A 13,910-nucleotide genomic window follows, 5' to 3' on the forward strand; every position below is an offset into this window, starting at 1 on the left:
TCTGCAGGTCTGCTCCAGCTTTTATCAGACTCTGAGAGCAGATTCCTCCTCCTGCTGCTGCTGAATGTGTCCTTGTGTCGAGCTGAACTCAGGCTATCTCAGAAACAGCTCTTATCTTCATTTCTGTCCTTCAGCCGCTCTATAAAGCTGTCCCTCGTCCTCCTGCTGTCCGCCGTCTCCATCTCCACCATCTTCATCTTCATCATGCTGCCGGCCGTTCTCAAGCTCTGCTGTGGGATCTCCTATCCTCATGTGCGCAGTATGGCAGGTAATGCTAATTATATACATACAGTTGAAGTCAAGATTATTGTGAATATCTTTTTCCAATATTTCCCAAATGATGTTGAACAGATTCAGGAATTTTTCACAGTATGTCAGATAATATTTTTTCTTCTAGAGAAAGTCTTACTTGTTTTATTTTGGCTAGAATAAAAGCAGTTTTTAATTGTTTTAAACCCATTTTAAGGTCAATATTATTAGCCCCTTTAAGCAATATTAGTTTTGTATTGTCTCCAGAACAAACCACTGTTATACAATGACTAACTATACCCTAATTAACCTAGTTAAGCCTTTAAATGTAACTTTAAGCTGAATACTAGTGTCTTGAAGAATATCTAGTCTAATATTATTTACTGTCATCATGACAAAGAGAAAATAAATCAGTTATTAGAGATGAGTTAATAAAACTATTATGTGCAGAAATGTGTTAAAGAAATCTGCTCTCTGTTAAACTGAAATTGGCGAAAATAATATACAGGAGGGCTAATAAATATGATTTCATGTTATATAAACAGTTTAAAAATGAATATATATATATATATATTAGGCTTATGATGGTATTAGAGTTTTTTCAATTGCTTTGTCACAAATGTCAGAACACAGGCTCTAGTGTTTCAAGAGTTCACACTTAGCTGATGATCCATCAAAAGCTTGTTTGGCATGCTGTCCTGGGAGAGAGCCCCGAGCTAAAGGGATCCTCGAGCCCGGGGCTTCCTCCCGTTTGCAGAGCGAGAGGGGAGCCTGAGCTCGGTGGATCTCAGAACTCCCCGTCTGCAGTAGCTAAGGGAACATGTGAGGAAAAAAGGGGGCTAGACAAATGCTTGATTGTTATGCATGACGTATATATTTGGATGGGAGGAAACCGGAGAACCCGGGGAAAACCCACGCGGACACTGGGAGAATATACAAACTCCTCACAGAAACACCTATCGACCTGGCAGGACCAGGGTTGGCAGTGTTCTTGCTGTGGGGCTAACAGTGCTAACCACTGGGCCTCCGTGCCGCCCGATCTATAGTGAAGGAGGAGAATGGGGAGGAAGGGGGGTTTCTTCCAAACGAAGATAAAGTGACCTGAAAACTGTGGTTATTTATAGTAGCTTATGGCTCATATGATTGGATGATACTGATTAGCTTAATACGAGACCGGCTGTGATAAATCATAAGCCTGTGATCCTCTCAAAATTAGTTTATGAATAAACCTCACTTAAAACTCTGCAGGATGTGTTCATTTCTTTAGAGAAGTCTTGCATTTGCCGGATCATTGGTTCACATAGTCATTTTATCATACAAATACTACAGGAACAGAAACTTTAGATCACCAGCACACAAGATGCACATCATTTCAATAAACAATCATTAACAGTCATTAAGGGCGACGCAGTAGGGAGTGCTGTCGCCTCACAGCAAGAAGGTCGCTGGTTTGAGCTTCGGCTGGGTCAGTTGGCATTTCTGTGTGGAGTTTGCATGTTCTCCCTGCGTTCACATGGGTTTCCTCCGGGTGCTCCGGTTTCCCCCACAGTCCAAAGACATGCGGTACAGGTGAATTGGGAAAGCTAAATTGTCCGTGGTGTATGAGTGTGAATGAGTGTTAGGGATCTTTCCCAGAGATGGGTTGCGGCTGGAAGGGTATCCACTGCGTAAAACATATGCTGGATAAGTTGGTGGTTCATTCCGCTGTGGAGACCCCTGATTAATAAAGGGACTAAGCCGAAAAGAAAATGAATGAATGAATTGTTGTTTAAAATATATGATTTGTGGAATCATTGACCTAAAGTTTTATTCATTCATTCATAATGTAGATTTATTGCAAAAAAAAAAAAACAGAATAGTAAAGTCAGCATAAATGTTTCTCACTGGACGTCCCCATATCAAAAGCTGATATATGGCATGATATATGGCAACATATGCAAATTACATTTGAATCTCGCATACTGTGTATCCATATAAAATGTCACATATATCAAATATCCTATATATTTTGTTCTGGGTTGCAGCTGGAAGGGCATCTGCTGCGTAAAACATATGCCAGAATAGTTGGTTCTTCATTCCTCTGTGGTTACCTCTGATAGATAAGGGACTATTCTGTAGGAAAAAAAAAAATTCATATATATATATATATATATATATATATATATATATATATATATATATATATATATATATATATATATATATATATATATATATATATATATATATATATATATATGTGTGCATGCGTGTGTGTTTATATATAGCCATATATGGACACCTATATAAATCATAGGTCATATATTCGTAGGTAAACTATATAACATAACGTAATTGTAATGGTTGAAAAACTTGTAATTTTTGGAATATTATGACATATTATATATATGAAATCCAAATTAACTAGTATGCCACATGTGTAATTTGCATATATTTCCATATATCTTATTTCTTTTTTGGCATCTGATTTCACATCAGTCTGGTGTCTCCTTTACATCACAGTGATGTTTTCATTAGTCAAACATCTTAGAATTAACCTTCTGTCAGTGTGAATCCAGGCCGGACATTGGCCTGCTGTGATGCTGTGACTTTCTTGCATGAAGTAATGTCAAGTGTGAAACCATTTTCTATAAAAGTGGTACATAGAACAAAGAAAACATGTATGTATATATATGGAATAAGCATGAATAATGTTATAGATAATGTAGTGGGTCATCTTCTGCAGTAACTGCTGTCATTTAATCTATCCTGAAGCTTTCATCATCTAAACATGTAATATTGTACATCAGTTTCCATGCAAGAGTAATGCAACAGCTACTTATTACTTTGAGCTCTTGTATCAGTTGATGGTCATCATGTTTATTAATTAAATACACAAGTTATTTCAAATGTAATGTTTGAGTTGCGTTTTGAAATGAGATGAATTTGATGTTTAAGTGTGTCATATTGACAAGTGATGTTAGTTCACTGAACACTGTATCTTTAACTTGTGTGTATCAGGGTTTTCGCTGGGTCTTAAAAGTTTTACATTTCAAAAACCTACATTTTAGGCTTTAAAAAGTCTTAAATTCACCAAAATATTGTCTTGTAGGTCTTAAATCCCTTTAAACAAGTCTTAATTTTCATCTGTCAGTCACTACGTTTACATGAACACCAATAATGCGATTAAGACAATACTCTGATTAAGAGTCGACCATGTAAACAGCGATTTTTGATTAATTTATTCAGATTAAGGTCATAATCGAACTGAAGAGAAATCAAATTAAGACGTGTGGAGTATGCCAATCATAGTCGCATTATTGAAGTGCAGCACAGACATGTAAACACCTTAATCGAATTATTACCGTCATGTAGGACTTTTCACCACGTTTTGCGACAGAATAGTCCACACACACACACAAACACACACACACAGCTGTTTGACACTCTTTGCACCTACCGAGTCAGTGCAGTCCACAGACACCTGCATCGTTGAATGCGGAGGGTTTTTTCTCCCCATTCAGCATGCGATATGAACTTCCATTAAAACAACACTCTTCCAGCAGTTCATACTCATCCAATACCTTGTTTGTCACAGGGGGCATGTATGAAACATTCATGAATGAAAGTGAAAGTGCCAAACTGCAGCTTAAGTCGACAAATTAAAAATGAAACACCCGAAATGACGTGAAACTCCAGAGGAAACGTGGATCGAGTGCTGACGCGATGACGTTAATCAAATTATGTGCTTTAACATATAAAACAAGATCATGTAAGGAACATTCAAAAAGCAGCTCATGTAAACACCTTAGTCTTATTATTCTCTTAATTAGATTAAAGCAAATAATTCGATTACTGATGTCCATGTAAACGAACTCAGTGTCTCCAATCACCAATAATCCATCTCAGAAAACCTTCAACCAAACTCTTTATGTGCATATGTGTGTGTGTTTCAGGTTGTGTTTTATTGCTGTGTGTGTTCCAGGTTGTGTTTTATTGCTGTGTGTGTTCCAGGCTTGTGTTATATCTGTATGTGTGTGTCCTGCAGGTCTGCAGCGTGCAGCTCTTGCTGTGTTCGGTCAGGAGTTCAGATTTCTGCAGAACAGATTCAGCTTTCCTGCACGCAGCTCAATCAGACACACACACAGTGAGCAACATTACTGTATTATCTGTGTGTTTGTCCTTGAAAACAAATTCCTCGTGCTCTGAAAATAATGAAGTCTGCAAAATTGCTGCAAACAATCTATGTGGGTTGAGTTTACACAAACAAATTCAATTGAGTAATGTTCAGCTTAATCTGTGTGTTTTAATTCAACCCAAATAAATAGTTTACAACCACTGAACACACATTTTATATAGTAAATCCAACGAATCATCTTTGAATCCTTTTTTTTCAGTGTGTGTGTAAATATACCCCTGCTGAAAAATCCAGCTTAAACCAGCCTAGGCTGGTTGGCTAATTTTAGCTGTTCGGCCAGCCTGGTTTTAGAGGGGTTTTGGCCATTTCCAGGCTGGAAAATGACCAGCTAAAACATCTTGACCAGCCTGGTTTAATCTGGACATAGCTAGTTTTGGCTGGGCTCCCAGCATGGCTAGGCTGGTCAAGCTGGTTTTAGCTAGTTTTAGCTGGTCATTTTCCAGCCTGACCAGCTAAGACCAGACTGGAAATGGTTGGAAATCAGCCTGGAAATGGCCAAAACCCCTCTAAAACCAGGCTGGTCGACCAGCTAAAACCAGCCAACGAGCCTAGGCTGGTTTAAGCTGTTTTTTATCAGTAGGAACCTGTTTTCCCTCCTGCTAAATGACTAAATGTAAATAAATAAAGCTCTTTTTAATCTTTCGACCTGATCTTAAATGTGGTGTTTTTGCATTAACCGTGTTAAATGCTGTCGTGTGTGTTCATGTGTGTGTGTTTCAGGATCAGCAGCTGATGAAGATGAAGTGTTTTATCAGAAACAGGGAGAAACGGCTCTGAATGAAGCTCTGCAGATCGTGGAGAACAGAGATGGCTGGAAACTGGAGACGGCGGAGGTAAAAACACACTCCTGAATGTTTACATACAACTATTATTTAGTAAGGGGCGACACGGTGTCTCAGTGGTTAGCACTGTGGCCCCACAGCAAGAAGGTCACTGGTTTGAGTCTCAGCTGGGCCAGTTGGTGTTTCTGTGTGGAGTTTGCATGTTCTCCCCGTGTTGGCGTGGGTTTCCTCCGGGTGCTCCGGTTTCCCCCACAGTCCAAACACATGCGCTATAGGGGAACTGATGAACAAAATTGGCTGTAGTGTATGAGTGTGTATGTGAATGAGAGTGCGAGTGTGTTTCCCAGTACTGGGTTGAGAGCATCCGCTATGTATAACATGAGCTGGAATAGTTGGCAGTTCATTCCGCTGGGGCGACCTCCGATGAATAAAGGACTAAGCCGAAGGAAAATGAATGAATGAATATCATTTTGTAATATCGCATGAAAAATCATTACTGGAAAGCCAAAATTTGAAAACATACGCGGTTAACTGAGTAGGATATATATATACACCTATAACTCAGAGGAGAGTTTATCCAGCCTGATCTTACGAGGAAGAGGCGTGACACCTAACCCCACCCCTAAACCCAACCGTCATTGGGGGATGAGCAAATCGTACTAAATTGTACGAATTAGCAACTAAGTCAAAAAGTTACGACTTGCCGTGAGATTGCGTTGGTTTATCTGATAAGAAAAAATGTGCAATAACTACAATAGAAGCAGATTTACTGAATTAAATCCAACATGCACACACAAACTCACTCTCAAACAGGCTGTTTATATATGAAGAGTTTAGATACAAAAACCTCTAAATGCCGTCTAAAGTTTTCTTCTAAAATGAATATTTTTGTCGGCCCCCTGTGTGTGTTCAGTAACATCACTTTTATGGCAAATAATAAGTCCTTTTTCTGCTCTTTAAAGTAAAATATCTCAACATAAACAAAGGAGGCTGAGAAAAACGTTTATTCAATTCATCATTATTCAATTCTATTCATTTCATTTACTGCCGCTTTTCCGGGGCCGGGTCATGGGGGCAGCAGTCTTAGGAGAGAACCCCAGACTTCCCTCTCCCTGGACACGTCCTCCGGCTCCTCTGGAGATGCTTTCCCAGGCCAACCGAGAGACATAGTCCCTCCAGCGTGTCCGGGGTCTTCCTGGAGGCCTCCTCCTGGTGGGATATGCCTGGAACACCTGCCTAGGTAGGCGTCCAGGACATACCTACCAACATTTGGAAAAAAAATCCGGGAGACCGGGGGGTGGGGTTGAGTGGTAGCGGAGTGCGGGTGGCAGGTGGCGGGTTAAACTGAAGAGTGGGGCGTAGGTGTGCATGAAATGGAGGGGGGGTGGTGATTGGTGGCTGAAGGGGGAACGTTGTGCTGCGCACAAAGTGAAGAGCGGGGAGCAGGTATGGAGATGGTTACGCGTTGGGTTTGGTGCACATGGTGACTGTACCAAATAGCTGTAATTTCAGGAGTTTTCCGGGAGGCAGAACAATACAGAAGATGGGTCTGAAATGCGGGAGACTCTTGGAAAAAAACGGGATGTTGGCAGGTTTGGTCCAGGAGGCATCCGAAACAGATGCCGAGCCACCTCAGCTGACTTCTCTGGATGTGGAGGAGCAGCGGCTCTACTCTGAGCGCCTCCCTGGTGACAGAGCTCCTCACCCTGTCTATAAGGGTGCGTCCTGCCACCCTGTGAAGGAAACTCATTTCGGACGCTTGTATCCGAGATCTTGTCCTTTCAGTCATGACACAAAGCTCATGACTATAGGTGAGAGTAGAAACGTAGATTGACCGGTAAATCGAGAGCTTTGCCTTTGGGCTCAGCTCCTTCTTTACCACAACGGACCGGTACATCGACCGCATTACTGCTGCTGCACCGATCCACCTGTTAATCTCACGCTCCATCCTTCCCTCACTCGTAAACAAAACCCCAAGATACTTGAACTCCTCTACCTGGGGTAAGGACTTTCCTCCGACCAGGAGATGGCAAACTATCTTTTTCTGGTGGAGAGAAACGTTCATATTCAATGGAAATTTGAGATGGCACTTCAGATTGCATCATATACACACACGCATACACACAGACACATAAAAACATATGCACACAACTGCTTTATTTACTAGTGTTTCAAGTGATACTTCAGTAACTTCAGTCTCTTAACACAGACACACAGCTAATGCTGAATGTCTTCTTTCCCTCAGACGAATGGTGATGTGATCTATAGTAAAGTCCTGACGGGGAACAGGAAGGTTTTCCGCCTGGAGGCTGATCTGGACGCGACTGCAGATGAACTTCATGATATTTTGTTCTTCAGGGTGGAGGAGATGCATGAGTGGAACCCCAGCATCAGACGCATCACGGTCAGACTCTTATCTTTATGATATCGCTCAAAGTTGTTTTTCAGAGTGTTTAATCTAATCTAAATGATCGATCATTTGCTGTACGATCAGCAAGGGGTTTGTCAGCCACTGTTCAACATGCGGTGAAAGGTTGCACTGCAAAACATGCTTTGCTGGATTAGAGTTTTTGTCTTGTTTCTTCTCAAAATATTTAGAAATTCTTAAATCAAGAAGCATTTTCAAGACAAGCAAACCAAATTGTGTTGTTCTTTATGTCAACATATGCCGTGCTTTGATTGTTCCATTTTGTACTCGCGTTTAAAAATAATAAAGAATGAGTCAAAATTAAGTATTTTTTTTACTTTAAGCAAGAAAAATAATCTGCCAATAGTATAAGTGAAATAAAGATAATATTAATAATAATAATTCCCTACATTTATACAGCGCTTTTCTGGACACAAAACAATGTACACACTTTTGGGGGGAATCTCCTCATCCACCACCAGTGTGCAGCATCCACCTGGATGATATTGCCATATTGCGCCAGACCACACACCAGCTGATTTGTGGAAAGGAGACAGTGATGAAGCCGTATGTGATATGGAGATAGTTAGAGGCCAGTGGGCAAATTAAACCCCTACTCTTTTTCGAAGGATATCCTGAGATTTTTGATGTCAGGGCCTCGGTTTAGCGTCGCATCCGAAAGACGGCGCTCACTGAGTAGTACAGGGTCCCCATCACTATACTGGGGCATTAGGACCCACACAGACCACTGGTTGAGCGCCTCCGGCTGGTCACACTAACACCACTTCTGGCAGCAACCTAGAGTTCCCATGTGGTCTCCCATCCAAGTACTAACCATACTCAGCCCTGCTTGGCTTCAGTGGATGACCGTGTGAGAGTTGCAGAGAGCTAGCTGTTGGGTTAGGGTTAGAGTTAATCTAGTTTTTTTCTTTTGAATTTGGATAATTAACTTGTTTTAACACATTTTAATCTGTTTTTATTCATTGATTCATTTTCTTTTTGGCTTAGTCCCTTTATTAATCAGGGGTCACCACAGTGGAATGAACCGCCAACTTATCCAGCATATGTTTTACACAGCGTATGCCCTTCTAGCTGCAACCCATCACTGGAAAACAATCTGTTTTGTAATAATTTTTTGATTTTCTCATTTTTATTTATGTTTATGTAAAGCACTTTGAATTACCATTGTGTATGAAATGTGCTATATGAATAAACGTATCAGCCTATGTTTCTCACCCCATTGGCAGATTATTTAGTCATCTATCTATTTTTTTTTTATATTCTCTCCATTAAGAAAACATATTTTTAAAACAGGAGGGTGAATAATTTTGACTTCAACTCTGTATATATTGAATTTGGATATTATATATTGATATAGTGATTACATGACGTGTTGCTTATGTTACACAGTGCAATTGTAAGTAAACATTTGGGTAACACTTTATTCTAAATATTAGTAGACTGTCTGCTGAATATCTGCTGATTCTGCTCCTTCAACAGACATTTAACTGACTATAAGAAACTATGCAAGTACATATAAACTTACACTAACCCTAACCCCAACCTAACAGTCTGCTTATAATCTACTGAGAAATGGTTGCCATTTAGATGCAATGTAAATTAAATTCTACAAACGGACTATCAAAATAAAGTGACACCAGCATTTGTAACAGCATGAGAAAATATTTTGTTGTATTAAAAGTAAATAATAATCTACTGTGCTCTTTTCCACCTGATATGGTTCCTCTCTGACATGTTGTCAACTCAAAAACTCCCAAATGATCCTGTAAATATGATCTTCTAAACACATGTCGCAGGTTCTGAAACACGTGGGGGGAAACACCATGATAACACACGAAGTGTCAGCGGAAACTGCGGGGAACCTGATTGGCCAGCGGGATTTCCTGAGCGTCAGACATTCGTCCAAGAGCGAATCATGTGTTTATCTGGGTGGAGCTGCAACACGGTTCGAGTCTCTGCCGCCTCAGCCGGGCTTCGTCAGGTAAACAGTGTATACTTTAATACAGTATTAACAGTGTAGTATACTTTACTTTTTACTACAGTAAACTGTGGTGTATTGTAGTATAACAAAACCTATAGCTGTAGAAAACTACAGTAATCAGTCATTTGTTTACATTACTATAGTTGTTGTGTTACCATAGCAACTGCAGAATCACCACAGCAGATCAGTTACTGTAGTTGTTGTGTCACCATAGCAACTGCAGAATCCCCACAGCAGATCAGTTACTGTAGTTGTTGTGTTACCATAGCAACTGCAGAATCCCCACAGCAGATCAGTTACTGTAGTTGTTGTGTTACCATAGCAACTGCAGAATCACCACAGCAGATCAGTTACTGTAGTTGTTGTGTTACCATAGCAACTGCAGAATCACCACAGCAGATCAGTTACTATAGTAGTTGTGTTACCATAGCAACTGCAGAATCACCACAGCAGATCAATTACTGTAGTTGTTGTGTTACCGTAGCAACTGTAGAATCACCACAGCAGATCAGTTACTGTATTTGTTGTGTTACCATAGCAACTATAGAATCACCACAGCAGATCAGTTACTGTAGTTGTTGTGTTACCATAGCAACTGCAGAATAACCACAGCAGATCAATTACTGTAGTTGTTGTGTTACCATAGCAACTGCAGAATCACCACAGCAGATCAATTACAGTAGTTGTGTTACCATAGCAACTATAGAATCACTAAAACAGATTAATTATTATAGTTGCTGTTACCATAGCAACTGTAGAACACCACAACAGATTCGTTCAAGTAGCTGCTTTACTTATGTGTGTACTGTACGCTATACGTTTACTTTACTATTAATGGTTCAAAACCACAAATCGTCGCCTTGGAATTTTAAGGTTCTGTCTGCGTTTTAAATGATTTGGAGATATTGAGCTTCAAAGATTTTGCATTCCATATAGCAAACAATATGTGTGTAACAGTTCTCTTTCATACATTAACATGACAGAGACCCTAAATGTGCTCTAAATGTACATTATCAAAATTCTCTTCAGTTTGCAAATTGGGGTAAAATAAACCGGGCAAATACAGAGAGAAGCTTCTCATTCTAAAAGTCTTTTCCTCGAGGGATTATAAGGTTCTATCTGGCAGATCATTCATTAAAGCGTTACTTTTCAACAAATACAATCAGTCTGCTTATTAATTTAATAAAAAAAATGTTGATGTTTGAGAAAGTGTTTTTGTGGCTTTTTATAACCTTTATTTAATGTTTTAGGATGAACATATTTTTTGTTGTTCAAATTAAGCATACAAGGCTGTGCTAAATATTTAATAACTCTATTTTGACTAAAATGTCAGATAAAACCTTAGAATTCTCAGGTGACGAAATGTTTTACTGTACAATAATTGATTATTTTTGGACTTTTTTTTTGTACATTGCTCAAATCCAGCAATTTAGTGCGTTATCAGGGATTTATCCAAGATAAAGGACAGCCTTTCCCAAAAATCAATGATCATTTTCTCCCTTCAGCCTCGTGCCAATTAGGTTTTTAAGCCAAAACACACAGGTGAACAGGGTGAGATGTATTAACACACACACACAGGTTCTGGTCGATGAAACGGGACTGAATTTAATTTGTGCTGAACTCTGTCTATAATTGAACATAATCTGCAGTGATTGAGTCTATAAATGTGTGTGTGTGTGTGTGTGTGTGTGTAGGGCTGAAGATGGACCCACCTGCATCATCCTGCAGCCTCTTCAGGACGCTCCGCACCGCAGCCGCTTCATCTGGCTGCTCAACATGGACGTCAAGGTACAAAACATGACATTCCCCCAAAATTCACTCTCAATACTCAACATCAGAGGAGCTTTTCTTTTAATCCACTGTTTAACTAACCGTCCTGTTGACATGCGAGTCACCTGCGCACCAATTTAACAGCAGGAAAAAAAGATTATGTTGAAATTTGATGACTGTACTAAGATGATTTCAACATTAGAACAAATAAGAGTAATCTTTTTCTGTTTTCATGAAGGCTGAACACATTTAGTTGGTTTTTTAAAGCTCAATATTGACCATCTAGTGATTAAACCATTATTACACCTCATAAACTGACACACCAGCCTGATCTCACGAGGAAACGTAAGTATTTTACGTTTTGTCAGTTTAGTGGCTAATTCGTACCAATTCCTACAAGTTCAGTCGTACAAAATTGTACGATTTTAAAAAGGAGGCGTGGCACCTAACCCCACCCCTAAACCCGACCGTCATTGCTGGATTAGCAAATCGTACTAAATCGTACTAATAAGTCAAAAAGTTACGAATTGCCGTGAGATTGTGTTGGACACACACACATAATCTGGTTTTCACTTTGAAATTAACTTTATTCCGGTTCCTCCACGGGCAGATTATTTTAAAGAAAAGCTCATGTAATTTTGAGTCATTATTTCTGTAAACAAGACTATAAAAATGGGCTTGACTCCCGTCTAATCGAGGTTAAGTCCTGGCTGTCGTCAAATATTTCAAATTTCAATGAAGAAAAAACTGAGCTGGTCTGGTTTGGCGATGCTACCCCTCTGCATTCATCAGGTTTTGGTGAGCTATTAACTTCTCAAAAAGCTGTTGTTAGAAACCTTGGGTCTCATTTCAACAGTGATCTGAAACAAACAAGTCAATTCAGTCGTTAAATCCAGTTTTTACCATCCACGACTTGTGGCAAAAGTGAAGTCATTGCTCTCGTTTAATGACCTTGAGAAGGTGATCCATGCTTTTATTTTGGGAAGACTTGACTATTACAGGTCTCTTTATCTGGGTATTAGTCAAAATGCCCTAAATAGATTGCAATTAGTACAAAATGCAGCTGCGAGACTTCTGACAGGGACCAGTATGAGCACATATCCCCAGTTCCTTCCTCTCTGGGCTGGCTGCCTGTCAGGTCACGGATTGATCTTAAACTATTAATTAGTGTTTTTAAATCCTTAAATGATCTGGCACCACCTTACTTATCAGACCTCCTACATCAGTGATCACCAAACTTGTTCCTGGAGGGCCGGTGTCCTGCAGATTTTGGCCCCAACCCTAATCAAACGCACCTGAACAAGCTAATCAAGGTCTTCCTAGGTATACTAGAAACATCCAGGCAGGTGTGTTGAGTCAAGTTGGAGCTAAATCCTGCAGGGACACCGGCCCTCCAGGACCGAGATTGGTGACCCCTGTCCTACATTTATACAACCCTGGTAGGTCACTGTAAGGTCTTCTGATCAGTTTATTCTTTCTATACCAAGGTCCCGGTGTAAGCGAAGTGGGGATCGGGCTTTTGCTGTTATCTCACCAAAACTCTGAAACGGGCTTCCACCCCTCATCAGACACGCTCCAACACTATCTGTTTTTAAAAAGCCTTTGAAACTCCATCTTTGTTCTTCAGCATTTGAGCCTTTTTTAATTGTTGAGGGGTTTGTCTTATGTTTGTTATGTATGTGATGTTTTATTTTAGTTTAGTATTGATTGTGTTCAGCGCTTTGGGCAACGTGCTATAAAAATGTGCTATTTAAATAAGCTAAAAAACAAACTATATATTCTGCTTGTCTAGAAAATGCTTCTTGATTTAAGAGTTTGTAGATATTTGGCCTAGAAACAAGACAAAAACTGCATGAAACTGCATTGTAGTGCAGTGCATTAACAGTGTTGTGTTGGTGCATATCTGAAGGTGTTTTGTGTTCTCAGGGGTGGCTTCCACAGTCTCTGGTGAACAAAGCTCTTCCTCGAGCACAGGTGGACTTTACTAAACACCTGCGTCGCCGGCTGACCCAAAACAACAGCAGATGAAGCTTCAGAGCACACTGACACAATCAATGATATAGGAAAACACACACACACACATGCAACAGACACCTCAGTGCAGAGCCTCTACCCAGAAACCACATAAAAAAAACACATTAAAACTGTCCATTTGATGTCAATTGACTGCCTCGATGTCAGAAATAACACCTATCTCATTGGTTTTGTTTAATTTCAGGCTTTATTTGACAAGGAAATCCTCTTGAGATTTGTCATTTATCTTTCAAGAGTGTCCTGGATGAACAAACACAAAACATCAAACTCAGTTTTACTGGACACACAGAGTCATACACAGTATATGCAGTGACATGCTGACACAACCACTCGTGACCTTAACATAATAACAGCTATAACAATAAGAATCACAATAAGAATCTAAATTATGTAGTAGATGTTTGCAATATAAAATTAAAGCAAGAATACAAGCTATTTAGGCTGCATGGTGGCGCAGTGGGTAGCACGTTCGCCTCACAGCAAGAAGGT

General features: G+C 39.9%; 1 protein-coding gene across 1 annotated transcript; it reads left to right on the forward strand.

Annotated features, from left to right (window-relative positions):
* Nucleotides 1-204: 204 nt before the first annotated feature.
* Nucleotides 205-13,427, forward strand: star2 (steroidogenic acute regulatory protein 2). The gene is made up of 7 exons (XM_056469043.1): nt 205-268; nt 4,277-4,375; nt 5,147-5,259; nt 7,454-7,612; nt 9,433-9,617; nt 11,312-11,405; nt 13,314-13,427. Exons 1-7 carry the CDS (start codon nt 205-207, stop codon nt 13,413-13,415), a joined length of 816 nt encoding a protein of 271 aa, XP_056325018.1. The 3' UTR covers nt 13,416-13,427.
* The last annotated feature ends 483 nt before the right edge of the window (nt 13,428-13,910 follow it).

This window comes from Danio aesculapii, chromosome 12 (assembly GCF_903798145.1).
Source record: "Danio aesculapii chromosome 12, fDanAes4.1, whole genome shotgun sequence".
Taxonomy (NCBI): Eukaryota; Metazoa; Chordata; class Actinopteri; order Cypriniformes; family Danionidae; genus Danio; species Danio aesculapii.